At 47.2% G+C, this 21,824-nt stretch overlaps 2 protein-coding genes across 2 annotated transcripts in view; both read left to right on the plus strand.

The window, feature by feature from the left end:
• The window catches only part of LOC135083429 (G protein-activated inward rectifier potassium channel 3-like), a 177,634-nt gene that overhangs the window by 77,727 nt on the left and 78,083 nt on the right, over positions 1 to 21,824 (plus strand). The gene's annotated exons all lie outside the window — the stretch shown is intronic.
• Positions 1 to 21,824, plus strand: part of LOC135083434 (NADPH oxidase 5) — a 91,585-nt gene that overhangs the window by 62,075 nt on the left and 7,686 nt on the right. Inside the window, exons 6-17 of the mRNA XM_063978181.1 lie at positions 661 to 781; positions 1,475 to 1,625; positions 2,518 to 2,728; positions 3,641 to 3,867; positions 4,798 to 4,986; positions 8,960 to 9,153; positions 10,033 to 10,169; positions 11,809 to 11,993; positions 12,764 to 12,869; positions 13,799 to 13,950; positions 14,867 to 14,978; positions 17,089 to 17,311. Of these exons, the coding sequence (XP_063834251.1) occupies positions 661 to 781; positions 1,475 to 1,625; positions 2,518 to 2,728; positions 3,641 to 3,867; positions 4,798 to 4,986; positions 8,960 to 9,153; positions 10,033 to 10,169; positions 11,809 to 11,993; positions 12,764 to 12,869; positions 13,799 to 13,950; positions 14,867 to 14,978; positions 17,089 to 17,311 (2,008 nt within the window). The remainder of the gene's footprint in view (positions 1 to 660; positions 782 to 1,474; positions 1,626 to 2,517; positions 2,729 to 3,640; positions 3,868 to 4,797; positions 4,987 to 8,959; positions 9,154 to 10,032; positions 10,170 to 11,808; positions 11,994 to 12,763; positions 12,870 to 13,798; positions 13,951 to 14,866; positions 14,979 to 17,088; positions 17,312 to 21,824) is intronic.

A 21,824-nucleotide genomic window follows, 5' to 3' on the forward strand; every position in this document is an offset into this window, starting at 1 on the left:
TAGATAAGGACAACGTTGTAATTTTATTCAACAAATGCAGATTTATGCAAGCTACAGGTATTTATTGATGTCTGGTATGTTGAACAGATTGGCGCCTTCTTGTTTAACCAGAAATATGACATCTTTACCTGTTTGTATCGCTTAAACGTGAAATACTACCTATACCTTTGCATTCCGGTGATATTTCCTGTCTATTACTAGCAGACTATCCATAAATATAATATACTAGCTTTCCGCCAGCGGCTTCTAATGAAAATTATTCGAATTTTTCTCGCCATAATCCTTGGACTTCAACGAATATTTAAAAAAATAATTGGTAAAATTGGTCCAGGCCTGGTTGAGTTATGCGCTTACCAACACATCTATTGCGATTAATTTTTGTATTATAGATAATTGTTTTGAGTTAAGTGCCATTTTATTTACAGAAGGTAATAATTATTGTAATATCCTTTAGCTAAAGATTTCGTTGCGGATCCAATGTAACAGTTTAATTTTCCCCCGAGACAAACTTGACCTTCACTGGTTGAGTTTTATTGGGGGTCAAGCTGTAGATCCAGGCTACACAGGAGTTGCAGCGATGGAAACGAGAGGTGGGAATAGTCCCGTACTGGGTTTCGGGTTCTCGATTTGATAAAAACATACATACCACTCTTCTTGCAGGCCGCGGGCGGGCTTCGACAAACACAGCGTCGACAGACTGGAACAACTCTTCAAGGAGACCGTTGGTGAAGAGAAGGAGATCACCAGAGACCAGTTCAGGAAGATATTGGTGTCCAAAAATGTAAGTTTCATAAATCAATGATACTTATTTCAGTACCTACTCTGTTGAGTTTTGACTAACGTGCTGTATCTACATAAGTATCTGTTATTACCATCCAACCACTTTATTTAGTTAGTTACTTCATGTTCATGCATGCATTCATTTTTTGCAGGTTTAATGATTACATTTTGTTAACTGATAAAGCCAATGTGATACAGCAGAGTAGAATAGCACTACCCCCGCTCTTTTCGTGGATGTCGTAAGAGGCGCCTAGAGGCAATAAGCGAATATCAGGCCTCCCCAATCCGTCTGACCACATCACTTCCAGTAAATCCTCCATTTGTTTCTGGTAAACTACAAAGGAGTAAACTGAAAGGAGTGCAGACTAAGTGACCTGATGATGATGTTGATGAAATTAAAAAGCGTCATCTTTTTGCAGTTACAGCTTTTTTTTTAAAGGTTATTAGTAATTTGTTAGGTATTACAAAAAATACTAATAGTCCCGTTAGCCCCTCGTACTAAGCTAAATATGCTTGTATCACGAGTGAGCTCACCACAATAGCGCGAGCGGCGGCGGGGACCGAACCCGCGTTCCCCGGATCACGAGTCGGCCAGTCCGATCCCTTCACCGTTCGGCTATCGTAGCTTTAAAGAGAGAGATTAGATGACCATGGTGAAGAAAATGAGCTTACTCACCGTATTCTGGTCTTCCAGCCGTTTTTCACGGAGCGGGTGTTCCAAATCTTCGACGAGGACGACTCGGGTGCCATCTCGCTGCAGGAGTTCATCGCGGCGGTGCACCGCTTTGCGGGGCAGACGCCTGATGACAAGATACGGTTCCTGTTCGAGGTCTACGATTTGGATGGTGAGTGTGTGCCAGTAAAATTAATGACTTACTTTGACTTGTCCTATGTCCCTAGATGGGGCAGAGGGCGTCCACAAAAACAGTCCTCCATCGCGTTCGGTTTTGAGCTTCGCGCTTGATCTCGCTCTAGGTCTTGCCGATCTTCTTCGCCTCGTCTGCTACAGTGCGCCGCCAAGTTTGCTTGGGGCGACAACGTTTGCGTTTTTCTTGGGGGTTCCAATCTAGAGCCTGCTTAGGGATGTGATCGGAGTCCCTTCGGAGAGTGTGGCCAATCAAAAAGAGTAAAATTAATGACAGAAATCAAATGTGACCACTAAGGAATGGGTATGTTTGAATATGTAAGACCCGGTTTCTGCCAAAGTGGAGAGAAGAGGAGACGAGAGATGTCCAAACCAGTCAGATTTCCGAGCTCAGTTTCGAGTGGAGAGGAGATTTGGAAATAACGAAATCTGATTGTTTATTCAAAACATCATTCCTCTCGTCTCTTTACCTCTCCGTTTTGATGAAAACCTGGTCTAAGGGTTAAAGAATTTCTTCAGCTTAAATTTTGTGACCATCCTTAGTGTTTTGCCCAATTCTTTGACATAGCTTATGTTTCCAGAAATAGTTGTAATCCCATCAAAAACAATACTTGTCAAAAAAACCAAGTCTCGCAACTCAGTTGTTCTACGGTAAAAAGTTGTGAGATCCATGTAATACCAAGTCCAGGCCAGGAAATCTTTAACGTTTTACATAAATTATTGATTTGGCCATCGCACTAAATAATTTAATTTACACGTGTTTTCATGTGGATGGCCCCCAGATACCCTACTTAATATGGATTACCTTGGGAGGTGAAGTGGGTGTACTAGGGTACTTTTTTCTGCGCTATATTTTATTCTCGTCTTTTTAGGCGATGGCCTTATCCAGCACAGAGAACTCCAGCACGTAATGCGAGCCTGCATGGAGGAGAACGGCATGCAGTTCAGCGACGAACAGCTGCTCGAGCTCACGGGCGCCATGTTTGAAGACGCAGATACAGAAAATAGGGGCGCTATCACCTTTGAAGCATTGAGGCATCAGCTGTCCAAGCATGACGGGCTTTTGGAGAATTTGTCTATTAGGTAAGTGAGTTCAGCAACGAGCAGCTGCTTGAGTTGACGGGCGCCATGTTCGAAGACGCAGATAAGGAGAACAGGGGCGCCATCACGTTTGAGGCACTAAGGCATCAGCTGTCCAAGCATGATGGACTTTTGGAGAATTTGTCCATCAGGTAAGTAAGTAAGCAGTTAGGAGCAGCAGCAGCAGAGAATAGCTCGAGCTAATGGGCGCTCTGTACAGAGAACAGGGGCGCCATCACCTTTGAAACGTTAAGGCATCGGCTGTCGAATCTAGATGGGCTTTTGGAGAATTTGTCTATTAGGTAAGTGAGTTCAGCAACGAGCAGCTGCTTGAGTTGACGGGCGCCATGTTTGAAGACGCTGACATAGAGAATAAGGGCGCCATCGACTTTGAAGCATTGAGGCATCAGCTGTCGAAACACGATGGGCTTTTGGAGAATTTATCCATCAGGTAAGTGAGCAGTTCAGCAACGAGCAGCTGCTTGAGCTGACAGGCGCCATGTTTGAAGACGCTGACAGCGTCAGCTGTCCAAGCACGATGGGCTTTTGGAAAAAAATTAGCTGTTTTAGTTGATACAGCAAAATGTTTAATGCCCTGATAAAGGAAAAACCTAGCACCTACACTGGTTTGATTATTATTAGTAGATCCTGGCCACACAGGAGTTGCAGCGGTGGAAAATGTGGGAATTGCCCTATAGTAGTTTTTGTGTTTGCAGAAAGATATTTTGCTATCGAGAATAAATACTAAGACTAAGTTGCACCATCTTACTTTAACAGTAACCGGTGTTTTTTGTATGGAGTTTGACGGACTTTTGACGTTTGATAAAGTTAAAGTAAGGTGGTGGAACCCAGCCTAAGTGGTTTCATTAGGCTGGGTAAAAGTTCCACATTGTTAAAAGTTCCTTTATCTTCCAGTATAGACCGGTGGCTCGTCCCCCCAAAACCTACTCCAGAGCCGACGTCTTTCCTACAACGCCTCAACCGTCTGAAGCCGTACCAGCTCTCGCTGCCGTACTTCAAGAACAACTACGTGTTCGTGGGGTATCTGGCGGTGTTCTTCCTGGTCAACCTCGGGCTCTTCGTGTCGAGGGCTATTGAGTATAGACATCACCATGGATTCGTCATCGTGGCGAGGGCTTGTGGTGAGTGAATACAATTTTTTGTACATAGCAGCAGTTAGCATAGTTCAGTCAGTCACTAGCATCGCATAGCAGTTACTTATCTGATTATAAGAATTATTATCTCTAAGAAAGAGTACATTACATTGTTATAATCAGGGTTTCCTAAACTGTATTTCGCGATGCCCTGGGGCGCTACGGCACCATCCCAAAGGGATCGTGACAAAAATGGCAGAATATTCAGGGTTGAGGTTGAATATCCAGGTTATCACACCACACCAGAAGGGCTCCTGGTGTTCGCATAATTCTCCTTTAGGGCTTTTTCAAATTAGACGTTTTGAAGAGGATGCAGTTATCAAACAATTTTTGTCTACGATTCTGCAATCGGTTAACTAACATACGGCTAACACATCTTATTTGAAAGAGCGCGCGCTCAATCGCCTCTAACAAAATCCACGGGAAGACTGGGAGTGATCCTAAGTGATCCTTCGCTCTGCTGCACTGAGACAGATATAAGAACAACATTCCATTCTATTGTGTTCCTCCAAAAATCCACGGGAAGGTGGAAGAGGGAAGATCAGAATACCGAGGTATTCCGCTCTGCTACACGGGGACACGTACTCACGTAGCGTGGGCAGGCCTCCTACTAGGTGGACCGACGATCTCGTAAAGGTCGCGGGAAGAGCCTGGATGCGGGCAGCGCAGGACCGTGCATTGTGGAAAACCTTGGAGGAGGCCTTTGTCCAGCAGTGGACGTCATTTGGCTGAAACGACGACGACGACGACGACACGGGGACAAAATTAATTAAAATCTATGAGTGGATACCGTTTCGGTAACATATTACCCACTCTATTTAGTTTTGCTTTTGTCTTCATTTTTTATGTTGTTTTGTGTCACTGAACAAAATATTTCATTTTCATTTTTTCATTTTCTATTCTATCTTCCTCCTGTAGGCCAGTGCCTGAACTTCAACTGCGCGTGGGTGCTGGTGCTGATGCTGCGGCACTGCATCACGCAGCTGCGAGCCCGCGGGCTCTCCGCCGCCCTGCCGCTCGACCACCACATCTACCTGCACAAGCTCACCGGGGTGCTGGTGGCTGTATACAGCGTGGTGCACACTATTATGCACCTGTGCAACTTCAGTAAGTCGAAGACAAAAATTCATTAGCGACATAATTAGTCCCAGGTCTCCCCCAGTGGCTTTAGTTCCTGCCGCTCGACCACCACATCTACTTGCACAAGCTTACCGGGGTGTTGGTGGCTGTATACAGCGTGGTTCATACCATCATGCATCTTTGTAACTTCAGTAAGTCAGACATGACGACACGTCATCATCATATCAGCTACAAGGTGTCCGCAGCCGCTCGACCACCACATCTACCTCATCTACCTGCACAAGCTCACTGGAGTCCTGGTGGCTATATACAGCGTGGTTCATACCATCATGCACCTGTGCAACTTCAGTAAGTCCTCATTATCATTACAGCCACGGATTGTCCACTGCTAAACATGGACCTCCCCCAATGATTTTAGTCGCTGCCGCTCGACCACCACGTATAACTACCTGCACAAGCTCACTGGAGTCCTTGTGGCTATATACAGCGTGGTGCACACCATCATGCACCTTTGTAACTTCAGTAAGTTAGATATACGTTCATCATTACAGCTACGGGTCGTCCACTTTTGAAGGACTTTTCAGATCGGCCATTTGGAAGCAGCTTGTATCCAGTAAGTCAAAGATGATGTCATCATATCAGCTACAAGGTGTCCGCTGCCGCTCGACCACCACATCTACCTGCACAAGCTAACTGGGGTCCTGGTGGCTGTATACAGCGTGGTGCATACCATCATGCATCTTTGTAACTTCAGTAAGTCCTCATTATCATTACAGCCACGGATTGTCCACTGCTAAACATGGACCTTACAGTTAGAGGTAAGATAGCCAGTTCCTCCGTGGTTGAGGATTCCGGGTGAAGCTCGCTTCCACCTTCGGCCTGATCGTCACTTACCATCAGGTTAGATACAGGCCAAGAGCTTCCTCGTTGTGGATAAAAAATAAAAAAAACCTCCCCCAATGATTTTAGTCCCTGCCGCTCGACCACCACATCTACCTGCACAAGCTCACCGTGGTCCTGGTGGCTATATACAGCGTGGTTCATACCATCATGCATCTTTGCAACTTCAGTAAGTTGAAGTCAGACAATATTACGTCGTCATCAAGTCAGCTACAGAGTGTACGCTTCCGCTCGACTACCACAGCTCACTGGAGTCCTGGTGGCCATCTACAGCGTGGTGCATACCATCATGCACCTTTGTAACTTCAGTAAGTTAAACATTATCATCATCAATTAGTCACCATCGCCAGCCACAAGACGTCTGCTGCCGCTCGACCACCACATCTACCTGCACAAGCTCACTGGCGTACTGATGGCTATCTATAGTGTGGTGTATACCATCATGCACCTTTGTAACTTCAGTAAGTTTGAAATTATACCACGAAACGTCATTGGGGGAAGACTTCAGTTGTTGCCGCTCGACCACCACATCAACCTGCACAAGCTCACTGGGGTCCTGGTGGCTATATACAGCGTGGTTCATACCATCATGCACCTTTGCAACTTTAGTAAGTAAAAGCCAAACATTTCTTCATCATCATGGCGGATACAGTATCAGCTACAAGGCGTCTGCTGCCGCTCGACCACCACATCTACCTGCACAAACTCACCGGCGTACTCGTGGCTATATACAGCGTGGTTCATACCATCATGCACCTTTGTAACTTCAGTAAGTTAAACATTACAGCTACGGGTCGTCCACTTTTGAAGGACTTTTCAGATCGGCCATTTGGAAGCAACTTGTATCCAGTAAGTCAAAGATGATGTCATCATATCAGCTACAAGGCGTTCGCTGCCGCTCGACCACCACATCTACCTGCACAAGCTCACTAGGGTACTCGTGGCTATATACAGCGTGGTTCATAGCATCATGCATCTGTGCAACTTCAGTAAGTTAAAGAATACATCATCATGTCAGCTACAGGTCTCCCCCAGTGACTTTAGTCCCTGCCGCTCGACCTGGTGGTCGAGCAGCTACCTGCACAAGCTCACTGGGGTCCTGGTGGCTATCTATAGTGTGGTGCATACCATCAGGCACCTTTGTAACTTCAGTAAGTTGAAGTCAGACAATATTACGTCGTCATCAAGTCAGCTACAGAGTGTACGCTTCCGCTCGACCACCACATCTACCTGCACAAGCTCACTGGGGTCCTGGTGGCTATATACAGCGTGGTGCATACCATCATGCACCTTTGCAACTTCAGTAAGTCGAAGCTTCAGTAAAGTAAACATTTCGTCATCATCATGTCAGTCATAGAATGTCATGATGGACATGGATCTTCTCTAATGACCTTTAGTCGCAGTCGCTCGATCACAACATCTACCTGCACAAGCTCACCGGGGTCCTGGTGGCTGTATACAGCGTGGTGCATACCATCATGCATCTTTGTAACTTCAGTAAGTCTGAAATTATATCATATTCTTCCCCTCTCAATGACTTAAGATGCTGGGGCAGCATCAACACCGACCTGCACAAACTCACTGGCGTACTCGTGGCTATATACAGCGTGGTGCATACTATCATGCACCTGTGCAACTTCAGTAAGTCGAAGCCAAACATTTCGTCATCATCATGGCAGATACAGTATCAGCTACAAGGCGTCCGCTGCCGCTCGACCACCACATCTACCTGCACAAGCTTACTGGGGTCCTGGTGGCTATATACAGCGTGGTGCATACTATCATCTTTGTAACTTCAGTAAGTCAGACCTCATTTTCATTACAGCCACCCAAGGGTCGTCTACTCTTGAAAGCTTTTTCAAATCAGCTGGTTGGAAGCAGCCTGTATCCAACGACTTCATTAATCCCTTCCCTTCCTCTAATCCATCGAGCTATGTCTGCTCTCCGCCGCCCTGCCGCTCGACCACCACATCTACCTGCACAAGCTCACTGGGGTCCTCGTGGTTATATACAGCGTGGTGCATACCATCATGCACCTTTGCAACTTCAGTAAGTCAGATATTAGATCATCATTTACAGCTACAAGGTGTCCGCTGCCGCTCGACCACCACATCTACCTGCACAAGCTCACTGGGGTCCTCGTGGCTATATACAGCGTGGTGCATACCATCATGCACCTTTGCAACTTCAGTAAGTCGAAGAGAAACATTTCATAATCGTCATTTCAGTCACAGGACGTCCACTGCTGGACATAGACCTTCTCCAATGACCTTTAGTCGCTACCAGTTGACCATCTACCTGCACAAGCTCACTGGAGTCCTGGTGGCTATCTACAGCGTGGTTCATACCATCATGCACCTTTGTAACTTTAGTAAGTAAAAGCCAAACATTTCTTCATCATCATGGCGGATACAGTATCAGCTACAAGGCGTCTGCTGCCGCTCGACCACCACATCTACCTGCACAAGCTCACCGGCGTACTCGTGGCTGTATACAGCGTGGTGCATACCATCATGCATCTTTGTAACTTCAGTAAGTCGAAGAGAAACATGTCATAATCGTCATTTCAGCCACAGGACGTCCACTGCTGGACATAGACCTTCTCCAATGATTTTAGTAGCTGCCGCTCGACCACCACATCTACCTGCACAAGCTCACCGGGGTCCTGGTGGCTGTATACAGCGTGGTTCATACCATCATGCACCTTTGTAACTTCAGTAAGTCGAAAGTACAGCAGGTCAGACTATACATTTTTGTCGCCTTCCATTTGCCGCTACAAGTCTTTCCTCTATTTTGAGGGCGCCCTTTGGCCTTGACTACTTACCACAGTTACCACGTATTTATTAGTGTGTGACGAACGGGGCTCTTTAGAGTGCTGAGTTTTTGCTGATATTGTGCCTTGAATTGTACCCACCATACCGGCAACCGTAACCACCACCATGTGTCATGAACAGTCCTAGCTGTAGAAACAAGACGTAGTGTTTGTAAATTATTTCTTCCACTTCTACCTACTTCTATCTCAATTTTCACATCGACTTTCACTTCCCCACTTCCATTTCTACCTCCTTAGACATTACCAAAACAACAAATCTATTCCCAGGTCTGATCGTGGTGAACGACCCCATCACGAACGCCAACAACTACACGCTGAACGAGTGGCTGCTGACGTCACGGCCGGGGCTGTTCGGTTTGGTGGCGGGCTGCGCCAACCCCACAGGTGTTGCGCTGTGCCTCGTACTGGCCATCGTGTTCGGTTGCAGCCAGCCGTGTATAAGGCGAGGGGGGAGTTTTGAGGTGAGGTTTAATATATTGAGGTTTATTGTATATTAACCGGCAGACAGTGGTGACTGAGTTTGTTGCGGCGCTTCTTCTCAGCACTTGCCAAATGTTGGTCTCGAAGCGCTGGTAGGGTAAAAAGATTATGAGACATGTAGAGGCTCCTTAAGAGCAAAATGACGATTTGTAAGAACTATTTATTAGTCTACTAAACAAATAAAGAAATTTTGACTTTGACTTTGAGGTTCATTTGATGTTTTCATTCCAGCTTACCAAGACTACTTTTCGACTTTCACTTTGATTTTTAGAGTACAAGTCCACCTTTTGTTTGAGTTTGTTTCCACTTCGACCTCGAGAATAAAGTCTTTAAAAGCCCGACTACTTTCACTTTTAACGACTTGTATTTCTATTTCGATTCAATTCGACTTCGACTTCCGACACAAGTGCAACATCGATCCTCATTTCAGCTTTGATTCTGACTTCTTCGACTTCCACTTCTTCTATTTCGAGTTTCATTTAAATTTCTATTCCAATTGTATTGTACTACAGTACTTGCAGATATTATATCGTGCATATTTGTGAATAGTGACTGTCCCCGTACTCGGGCTCTTCAGATTGGTTTTTACTAATCGCTAAAGTAAAGATCCCATCGCTGTGATTACCTACTTGTCCTTTTTAGATTGGATTTAACTATTCGTTCAAGTAAAGATAGCATCGCTGTGCTTTGCACCCACTACCTAAGTCTTTGACACCAGGATAAGATGTTACAGACACTTTTTATTATGAAACCACCTCCAATTGCTTCCTTATACTATGTCAATCAATCAACAACATTATTGTAACTAGCTAAGTAAGTTGTAGAAGCAATAAAGGACTTTATTTGTTTATTTATGGCAGGTGTTCTACTGGACGCACCTGCTGTACATCCCGTTCTGGGTGCTGCTTCTGTTCCACGGGCCCAACTTCTGGAAGTGGTTCGTGCTGCCGGGCACCGTCTACGTCATCGAGCGGGTCGTGCGCCTCGTGTGGATGAGGTGAGGTCATCATCATTTCACCCATAGGACGTCCACTGCTGAACATAGGCCTCCCCCAATTATTTTCACATCGCCCGTTTGGTAGCGGCCTGCATCCAGCGATACATCTACCTTCATGTACAGTGGCAATGAGACATTCATGGCAACAGAGAGAGATGCGGGAGATCGTTCAGAGCTGTATCCGCCTCTACAACCGATGTGTAGAAAAATTGAATAGAATAGAATACCTTTATTCAGCATTAACATTTATGTGCATACATACATGTACAGAGGTTAAATATTACTGAGCCATGCTGAAAAGGCGCCCGCTCAGCGAAAATCGTGACATGACACACACAAGTCGTCAAATCACGAAGCTGGTTTTCAGCGGGTACCAACATGGGGGTTATTACGCCAATTATGCGCCCTTTTGACAGTGACAGTGACTCCTGAATCGAATGTACCTACTACTACTATTTCTATTTATTTATATTAACCGGCAGACAGTGGTGACTGAGTTTGTTGCGGCGCTTCTTCTCAGCACTTGCCAAATGTTGGTCTCGAAGCGCTGGTAGGGTAAAAAGATTATGAGACATGTAGAAGCTCCTTAAGAGCATATGACGATTTGTAAGAACTATTTATTAGTCTAAACAAATAAAGAAATTTTGACTTTGACTTTGACTTTTGACGGTTTACCAATATAGATGACCCACGCTGAACTGTCCCACCAAACTCAATGACAGGGGGGCGCCACTATCGTTCAACTATATGGTTTCCAACATGGCAAAAATCGGAACCAGCGATCCGGTATTGACAGTGGCGTGGCGCCCCACCGTCAATGCCATGGACAGGACAGTTCAGTATTTTGGAACTATAAAATTTGTGTCGGTTCGTAACACTTCCTGGCAAAAAGGCGCGCAACAGAGGGCGCTGCAGTTAAAATAAAATATCAATTTATTTACATAAATACAAAATAAAATATAAAAAAAGGTAGACCTAAAATATGACATTTACAAAATATTTATAGAAATAGAAATAGGCCTCCCCCAATGATTTCCACATCGCCCGCGCCTGGTTGGTAAAGGTAGCAGGAAGGCGCTGGCCGCAGGCCGCTATTGGTAGCGGCGCGCCTTCCTGCTATCTTTATGAGGTCGTTGGTCCACCTTGTGGGTGAGGTAAGTTGCTGGATGCTTGCTTCGCTCTTGTTCACACTACCTTTAAAGTCTCTGGTGGCCTTCCAACAAGTCTTAAGTGGCACTTCATACTTTTTAAAACTGGTGTCTCAAGCAAATCTGTCTTTGATAAAATATCGTCGTTTGCCTCCTAAAAAAAAAAAAAAAAAATACAACTTTAAGAAGTGTAATTTGAAAGAAGCGCATTTGAATTTTCTATCATCATAAGAATCATGTTCCTTTTATAAATAGTTCATGCTCTAATCTAAACATTATAAATTATCTTCTTATTTTCTGTATGCTTGGTGACAAATCCTAGATTCCCGAGTTAATGGAATCGATCAGGTTTATGGCCCAGTAATTTATAAAACCATTGTTTATGGCCCAAAGGTTATAGAACTCCTGGGCCTTAAAGTTGTCAGTCTCTGATGGAGTGGGAAGTGGAGCATCAAAATGAGCTTCACCAAATTCTTCCTTATTCCCCTTAGGTCTGAACACGGCAAGAGCTACATATCCTCCGGTATCCTTCTCCCGTCGCGCGTCACACACCTGGTGGTGAAGCGTCCGCCGCACTTCGAGTTCCGAGCGGGCGACTACGTGTTTGTGAACGTGCCGGCCGTCGCCGCTTACGAGTGGCATCCCTTCACCATCAGTAGTGCACCTGAGCAAACTGGTAAGTCAGAAGCACAGAACTATAAAACACATTTTATTATTTATTAAAAGTCCCAGTATTAACTCTACCGTTGCTTCGGGACCGTGCCGTGTGACGACGGCAGAGTAGAATACATTTGTCACCAACCCCTACTCTTCTCGCGGGTGTCGTAAGAGGCGACTTAGGGACTACAGATCAAACAGAGAACGGGCAACAGCGCTCTCTGAAAAACATCAATATTTTACACTGCGATCTCTAACCCGCCTGCCAGGCGTGGGGATTATGGCAAAACCCCCTCCACTATAGTAGAGGAGGCTCATAGTCCAGCAGTGGTCTGTAAAGGGCTGTTGATGATGTTAATGATGACTGCTTCGGGAACGAACGATCCTTGTGCTACCTAAATCTCCCGTGGCTTCACCAGACCGTCAATCCACCGAGTGGTCCACCGTCATTCTGTGGTTGTCACTCGAGAACTTTTCTGCCTCAACAGCACAGTTCAGTTCTGGGGGCGTAGTGTGAGTTTACGTCAAACACATTCGATATCGACGAAGATTTTAGTTCTTGCAAGTTTCCGTCAAGCGCGCTATATAATCCGTCATACATTTTTATCTCACTTTTTTACGTAGTCCACATCGAATGCGTTTGAAGTAAACTCACACTACACCCCCTGCAAGCCACCTACTTAACTATTTATGCCCTTAAAATTTGGTAGCTCTGCAAACTGTATCGGTTACCTTGGTTTTCCTACAGGTATTTCTTGCATGAATTTATAACATGTAATTTTCTCCTAGAGCACATCTGGCTGCACGTGCGCGGCGTGGGCGAGTGGACCAACCGCCTGTACGAGTACTTCGAGCAGGAACATGCAAGATTGCACGGCTCTAACGCAGTGCACGAGTGAGTCCATTTCCATTCATTGTCATCATTTCAGCCAAAGGACATCCTCAAACAGATCCTCAGACAGAACAAATACCTCCTAAAGGTTTCCACAACGATCTCATGCGCTGCCCGCATCCAGCTGCTCAGTAAATGCTCCAAAAAGTGTTTCATGCGCGGTCAACACCATTAACATTTCCACTTACTATTTCCACGCCTGTTGACATCGCAGTGCATCTTTGGAGCAACTGTGTAAAAAGTTTGTGATACCGTGATACCTGTCCATGAAATCGCAACAAGCAGACTGTTTTCTGCAGTACGTAACCCAAACCCATGCATATTTTTAATTCAATTTTGATACATCTTACTTTTTACTTCATCATCATCATCATTTCAGCCATAGGACGTCCACTGCTGAACATAGGTCTCCCCTAATGCTTTTCACGTTGATCGATTGGTAGCAGCCTGCATCCAGCGCTTCCCTGCTACCTTTACGATGTCGTCAGTCCACCTTGTAGGTGGACGTCCCACGCTGCGTTTTCCGGTACGCGGCCTCCATTCCAGAACCTTGCTGCCCCATCGGCCATCAGTTCTGCGTACTATATGCCCTGCCCATTGCCACTTCAGCTTGCTAATCCGTCGGGCTATGTCAGCAACTTTGGTTCGTTTACGGATTTCCTCATTTCTGATTCGATCTCGCAAAGAAATACCAAGCATAGCCCTCTCCATAGCACGCTGTGCGACTATATTTTCCTTTGTATGTAACTTTTTACTTCCTAGGACTTATATTTAAGAACAACTTTACCAAGTTTTGCTTAATGTAACGCTACAGAGTCGAACATTACATTAATGAAGCGTTACAAGTGAATGCTCCAGGTGAAGGAGCACCTTTATAAAAATAAAAAAGTACCAAAAAAAATATTGAAACTCATTCTCCCTCCATCCGGCAGTAAAGTAGCCCGCACCAGTTCGGGCCAGAGCAACGTGAGCAAGCGCAAGGGCTCGCTGATTCTCAAGAAGCGCTCCGTGGACTTCTCGCCGGTGGGGTACGTGAATGACGGCTTCAGCATCGAGGAGGAGAAGCCCAATGGAGACCTTAAAGGTAGGGTTTTATGCAGGGCTATGGATATCCGTAACCGTAACCGAAACTTTCGGATATCCGAAATAAAAAATATCCGAAACCGTAACCGTAACCGATTCAAATGTTTCGGATAGTTTCGGATGTAGGCAGTTTAAATTGTTTATGTATAGCATTATAATGAAAAGGCATAACATGTCTGTCTGCCTGATTTACCTTTATAATGCCATCTGGAATCAATTTTTATTTTTTTACATTCTAAAGCACAGATTATCCGTAACCGTAACCGAAACTTTCGGATATCCGGAAAAAAAAATATTCGTAACCGAAACCGGTATAATATTATTCCTATATCCGTAACCGTATCCATAACCAAAACTACATATTATCTATAACATCCCTAGTTTTATGACTTCATAACCAGGCATATTCATGCAAAGCTATGCAGAAAACCATGTAAGTCTGTCACTATACAGAGTCTAGCTCGGCTACGGCTATGGTTACAGTACCGAGGAGGAAAAGCCAAATGGAAATGTTAAAGGTTACGAGATTCTAAGACTTCGCAACCAGTCCAATGTATGCAATCCCAAGCTATTTTGGGAAGACAAGACCGACGAGGACGTCTTGGTCGTATCTAGTACACACTCATGCAGGAGACCCAGAAAACTATACAGGTCTCCTACAGCCACAGGGGTCACCTACATCTTCTGCCAACATCGATTGTGCCAGCGTCAAGGAATCGAAACCCAATGAAGACTTTAAAGGTTGGGCTAAAGTTTTAGTAAAAGTGGGAATACCTTACAATTTTTAGCCTTACCTAACCAGACCATTATTCCCGGTTAAAAAGTTAAAGGACCTTTTGGATTACTGTTTCCCCTTTCCTTTGTTGCTTTTTTTAAGTTCACTGATAATAATTCTGCCCAATATGTAATGTTTCCAGTGCTATCCCCAGCGGTGCGAAGCGCGGTATTCCTGACGCCGCAGAAGTTAGAGAAATCCCGTTCGATGCCCGACGTCATGAACAACCAGAAGAAGAAACAACGACTGCTAGTGTAAGTTGCTTTTACTTAAATTTTTTGTAGATCTTGAATGCCTAAAATTGATGTAATCTAGAATTGTTTTGCCTGCATTTTCTACTCTAGCCTGACGTTTTGGGGATCTAACATGATGTTCGCATATAGCCGCCTTTTATGATATTTACGAAAAGAATGGGTGTTATCCTATTTTACTCTGTCAGAACACAAAATATAACAGAAGACAAACTCCATACTAAACGCGCTCGAGCCACGCACACATAGACACCGCTCGAGCAAGACTGTCTTGGACGAATGCGAGCGCGACGTGGCGCGACAGACAGACGTTCGCCACACGTTCCCTGTGGTTCGCTTGAGTCACGCGCTGGTCAACCGCCTGTGATATTATTTTGTTTTGCGCAATTGACGAAAATGAGTGAACAGAAAAAGTCGTATTTTAATTGTTCGGTATTTGGTTGCTTAAACTCATCATTAAATGCCGAATTTTCATTTTTTAAATTACCAGTTGATTCGGGGATAAGTAAGTTATTTATTTGAATTTCAATTGAAATTGAAAGCCAACTCAATTATTAGGAATATCTAATTGTTTAGAGAGGTTTTAGGAATTATTAGATAACTAGCTTTTGCCCGCGGCTTCACCCGCGTGAAATTTAGTTTGTCACAGATCGTCATAAATTATAGCCTATATATTATTCAGGGTTATAAACAATAATACTGTAAAGTTACATCAAAATCCGTTCAGTAGTGATCGCGTGAAAGAGCAACAAACATCCAGACATCCAAACTTTCGCATTTATAATATTAGTTGGATAATAGTGTCAACCACTCAACTAAATACTACTTCCTTCTCGTGTATTTGTTTGCAAACTATTACTATAATAACGTACTAAATATAAATAAGTATACGTGGATATCTGTTATTGTCTTTCTTGCATAGTATTAAGAGTTACATTTTTCTATCATAACGAAATAAACGCAACACATGACAATACAACCCTAGCGCGACGGCCGAGCGTGCGAGCGAGAGAGGTATGCAAAGCGAGGTACATACATGAGTTTACCTTCTGTTATATTTTGTGGTCAGAACAACAAGACATGCCCAATAGTTGACACTTTAAGAGATATTATTTGTATTGTATGAGGCCCCAGAGGTGGAATTGTGTAAAGCAATCGTTATCATTTGACAGTTCATAACGTACGAATATTCTGTCAAACGCCTTGTATATCTGACTTTATGGTACGTTATGAACTTCTTCTTCTTTTCGTGTCGACAACAAACCTACACAGTGTCAGCCCAAAACTCCGCCACAAGAGTGGCGTTGTCAGTAGCACTCATCAAATCCTCCTGAGTGCAGTTGCTTGGGCACTCAGGGCATGACATCAGGTGCTGTCAAATGATTACAACTGTCTACAGCATTTTTGCGCACGGGTTATGCATAGCTTATTTTTATTGCTTTAATACCTAGAAATAAGAATAACAACAAAAAAAAATTCTGAATTTGCTTTTATGTGTAAAAAATAGAAAAATTCATATCAATGAATGTATGAAACATGAACATAGAGATGATTTAATTTGTTGACAAATATTTTTTTTTCTTTCTTTCTTTCATTCTTTCTAATTATTAAAACATACCAAACATCCATTTAAGATTCATTCTCACAAGAGAAAATTGAAAATAAAGTCCAAATATTTATTAAAAATGAACAGTTCTAATTTCCTGTCATGTTCCATAGAAAATTTTTCTCATAAAAATCTAACCCTATTATGCTTTCAGTTTACTGGCCTTGGTAACGTCGTCTCTCAAATCCCATTATATTTTGATGAAAGCGTGCCCCTTGTTCTTGCGAATAAGCCCCCATAATTATCTATAAATATATCTATCCCAATGAGAATGTGACGTGTTTCTTTAGAGACATTTTACTATGAAGATGGAAAATTCAAATCGCTATAACTCTTTAAAGAGCAAATATTTTCGATTTGTAATCGCACTTTTTTTATATAAATTTGCTTATATAATCAGAATATAATAAGTAAAATCTTTTTTTTTTGTTAAAAAATTTTTTTTTGTTGACCGGTGATGATGGCTTTACACAATTCCACCTCTGATCATGGTAACTTTATGCGCAGCTTACGCGACTACATGCGCTCCGAGTCGGAGAACAGCTTCGACCTGCGCTCGCTTCGCTCAGCGCGCGTCACCGGCGCCTACCGCAGCCCTCAGCTGCGAGCGCTCGCGCACTCCTTCCGCTACCTGCGCACCAAGCCGGCCGCCGTCGCGCTGCCCGCGCCACGTGACCAGGACCGGCGACGTAGCAACGACAGTATACTTACCATAGGTCGGTCACAGCAGGTCGCAGCGGGGCACAGCAGGTTACAGCTGGTCACAGCAAGGTCACAGCGGGGCACAGCAGGTCACAGGTCACAGCGGGTCACTCGCTCGCGCACTCCTTCCGCTACCTGCGCACCAAGCCGGCCGCCGTCGCGCTGCCCGCGCCACGTGACCAGGACCGGCGACGTAGCAACGACAGTATACTTACCATAGGTAGGTCACATAGGGCATATAGTACGCAGAACTGACGGCCGATGGGGCAGCAAGGTTCTGGAATGGAGGCCGCGTACCGGAAAACGCAGCGTGGGACGTCCACCCACAAGGTGGAGTGACGACATCGTAAAGGTAGCAGGGAAGCGCTGGATGCAGGCTGCTACCAATCGATCAACGTGGAAAGCATTAGGGGAGGCCTATGTTCAGCAGTGGACGTCCTATGGCTGAGATGATGATGATGATGATGAGGTAGGTCACAGCAGGTCACTGCAGGTCACAGCTGGTCACAGCGGGTCACTCGCTCGCGCACTCCTTCCGCTACCTGCGCACCAAGCCGGCTGCCGTCGCGCTGCCCGCACCACGTGACCAGGACCGCCGACGTAGCAACGACAGCATCCTCACCATAGGTAGGTCACATAGGGCATATAGTACGCAGAACTAACGGCCGATGGGGCAGCAAGGTTCTGGAATGGAGGCCGCGTACCAAAAAACGCAGCGTGGGACGTCCACCTACAAGGTGGACCGACGACATCGTAAAGGTAGCAGGGAAGCGCTGGATGCAGGCTGCTACCAATCGATCAACGTGGAAAGCATTAGGGGAGGCCTATGTTCAGCAGTGGACGTCCTATGGCTGAGATGATGATGATGAGGTAGGTCACAGCAGGTCACAGAGGGTCACAGCGGCTCACAGCAGGTCACAGCGGGTCACTCGCTCGCGCACTCCTTCCGCTACCTGCGCACCAAGCCGGCTGCCGTCGCGCTGCCCGCACCACGTGACCAGGACCGGCGACGTAGCAACGACAGTATACTCACCATAGGTAGGTCACAGTAGGTCACAGCGGGGCACAGCAGGTCTCAGCGAGACACAGCAGGTCACAGCAGGTCACAGTAGGTCACAGTGGGGCACAGCAGGTCACAACGGGGCTCAGCAGGTCACAGCGGGTCACTCGCTCGCGCATCCTTCCGCTACCTGCGCACCAAGCCGGCTGCCGTCGCGCTGCCCGCACCACGTGACCAGGACCGGCGACGTAGCAACGACAGCATCCTCACCATAGGTAGGTCACATAGGGCATATAGTACGCAGAACTGACGGCCGATGGGGCAGCAAGGTTCTGGAATGGAGGCCGCGTACCAAAAAACGCAGCGTGGGACGTCCACCTACAAGGTGGAGTGACGACATCGTAAAGGTAGCAGAGAAGCGCTGGATGCAGGCTGCTACCAATCGATCAACGTGGAAAGCATTAGGGGAGGCCTATGTTCAGCAGTGGACGTCCTATGGCTGAAATGATGATGATGATGAGGTAGGTCACAGCAGGTCACAGCGGGTCACAGCGGGTCACTGGCTCGCGCATCCTTCCGCTACCTACGCACCAAGCCGGCTGCCGTCGCGCTGCCCGCACCACGTGACCAGGACCGGCGACGTAGCAACGATAGTATACTCACCATAGGTAGGTCACATAGGGCATATAGTACGCAGAACTGACGGCCGATGGGGCAGCAAGGTTCTGGAATGGAGGCCGCGTACCGGAAAACGCAGTGTGGGACGTCCACCTACAAGGTGGAATGACGACATCGTAAAGGTAGCAGGGAAGCGCTGGATGCAGGCTGCTACCAATCGATCAACGTGGAAAGCATTAGGGGAGGCCTATGTTCAGCAGTGGACGTCCTATGGCTGAAATGATGATGATGATGGTGAGGTAGGTCACAGCAGGTCATAGCTGGTCACAACGGGTCACTCGCTCGCGCATCCTTCCGCTACCTGCGCACCAAGCCGGCTGCCGTCGCGCTGCCCGCACCACGTGACCAGGACCGGCGACGTAGCAACGACAGTATACTTACCATAGGTCGGTCATAGCAGGTCACAGCGGGGCACAGCGGGTCACTCGCTCGCGCACCAAGCCGGCTGCCGTCGCGCTGCCCGCACCACGTGACCAGGACCGTCGACGTAGCAACGACAGTATACTTACCATAGGTAGGCCACATAGGGCATATAGTACGCAGAACTGACGGCCGATGGGGCAGCAAGGTTCTGCAGTGGAAACCGCGTACCGGAAAACGCAGCGTGGGACGTCCACCTACAAGGTGGAGTGACGACATCGTAAAGGTAGCAGAGAAGCGCTGGATGCAGGCTGCTACCAATCGATCAACGTGGAAAGCATTAGGGGAGGCCTATGTTCAGCAGTGGACGTCCTATGGCTGAGATGATGATGATGATGATGAGGTAGGTCACAGCAGGTCACTGCAGGTCACAGCTGGTCACAGCGGGTCACTCGCTCGCGCACTCCTTCCGCTACCTGCGCACCAAGCCGGCTGCCGTCGCGCTGCCCGCACCACGTGACCAGGACCGCCGACGTAGCAACGACAGCATCCTCACCATAGGTAGGTCACATAGGGCATATAGTACGCAGAACTAACGGCCGATGGGGCAGCAAGGTTCTGGAATGGAGGCCGCGTACCAAAAAACGCAGCGTGGGACGTCCACCTACAAGGTGGACCGACGACATCGTAAAGGTAGCAGGGAAGCGCTGGATGCAGGCTGCTACCAATCGATCAACGTGGAAAGCATTAGGGGAGGCCTATGTTCAGCAGTGGACGTCCTATGGCTGAGATGATGATGATGAGGTAGGTCACAGCAGGTCACAGAGGGTCACAGCGGGTCACTGGCTCGCGCATCCTTCCGCTACCTACGCACCAAGCCGGCTGCCGTCGCGCTGCCCGCACCACGTGACCAGGACCGGCGACGTAGCAACGATAGTATACTCACCATAGGTAGGTCACATAGGGCATATAGTACGCAGAACTGACGGCCGATGGGGCAGCAAGGTTCTGGAATGGAGGCCGCGTACCGGAAAACGCAGTGTGGGACGTCCACCTACAAGGTGGAATGACGACATCGTAAAGGTAGCAGGGAAGCGCTGGATGCAGGCTGCTACCAATCGATCAACGTGGAAAGCATTAGGGGAGGCCTATGTTCAGCAGTGGACGTCCTATGGCTGAAATGATGATGATGATGGTGAGGTAGGTCACAGCAGGTCATAGCTGGTCACAACGGGTCACTCGCTCGCGCATCCTTCCGCTACCTGCGCACCAAGCCGGCTGCCGTCGCGCTGCCCGCACCACGTGACCAGGACCGGCGACGTAGCAACGACAGTATACTTACCATAGGTCGGTCATAGCAGGTCACAGCGGGGCACAGCGGGTCACTCGCTCGCGCACCAAGCCGGCTGCCGTCGCGCTGCCCGCACCACGTGACCAGGACCGTCGACGTAGCAACGACAGTATACTTACCATAGGTAGGCCACATAGGGCATATAGTACGCAGAACTGACGGCCGATGGGGCAGCAAGGTTCTGCAGTGGAAACCGCGTACCGGAAAACGCAGCGTGGGACGTCCACCTACAAGGTGGAGTGACGACATCGTAAAGGTAGCAGAGAAGCGCTGGATGCAGGCTGCTACCAATCGATCAACGTGGAAAGCATTAGGGGAGGCCTATGTTCAGCAGTGGACGTCCTATGGCTGAAATGATGATGATGATGATGAGGTAGGTCACAGCAGGTCACAGCAGGTCATAGCTGGTCACAGCGGGTCACGCGCTCGCGCACTCCTTCCGCTACCTGCGCACCAAGCCGGCTGCCGTCGCGCTGCCCGCACCACGTGACCAGGACCGTCGACGTAGCAACGACAGTATACTTACCATAGGTAGGTCACATAGGGCATATAGTACGCAGAACTGACGGCCGATGGGGCAGCAAGGTTCTGGAATGGAGGCCGCGTACCGGAAAACGCAGCGTGGGACGTCCACCTACAAGGTGGAGTGACGACATCGTAAAGGTAGCAGAGAAGCGCTGGATGCAGGCTGCTACCAATCGATCAACGTGGAAAGCATTAGGGGAGGCCTGTGTTCAGCAGTGGACGTCCTATGGCTGCAATGATGATGATGATGATGAGGTAGGTCACAGCAGGTCACAGCAGGTCACAGCGGGTCACAGAGGGTCACAGCTGGTCACAGCGGGTCACTCGCTCGCGCACTCCTTCCGCTACCTGCGCACCAAGCCGGCCGCCGTCGCGCTGCCCGCACCACGTGACCAGGACCGGCGACGCAGCAACGACAGTATACTCACCATAGGTAGGTCACAGCAGGTCACAGCTGGTCACAGCAGGTCACAGCGGGGCACAGCAGGTCACAGCGGGTCACAGCGGGTCACAGCAGGTCACAGTAGGTCACAGTGGGGCACAGCAGGTCACAGTGGGGCACAGCAGGTCACAGTGGGGCACAGCAGGTCACGGTGGGTCACTCGCTCGCGCACTCCTTCCGCTACC

Source organism: Ostrinia nubilalis, chromosome 23, assembly GCF_963855985.1.
Source record: "Ostrinia nubilalis chromosome 23, ilOstNubi1.1, whole genome shotgun sequence".
NCBI lineage: Eukaryota > Metazoa > Arthropoda > Insecta > Lepidoptera > Crambidae > Ostrinia > Ostrinia nubilalis.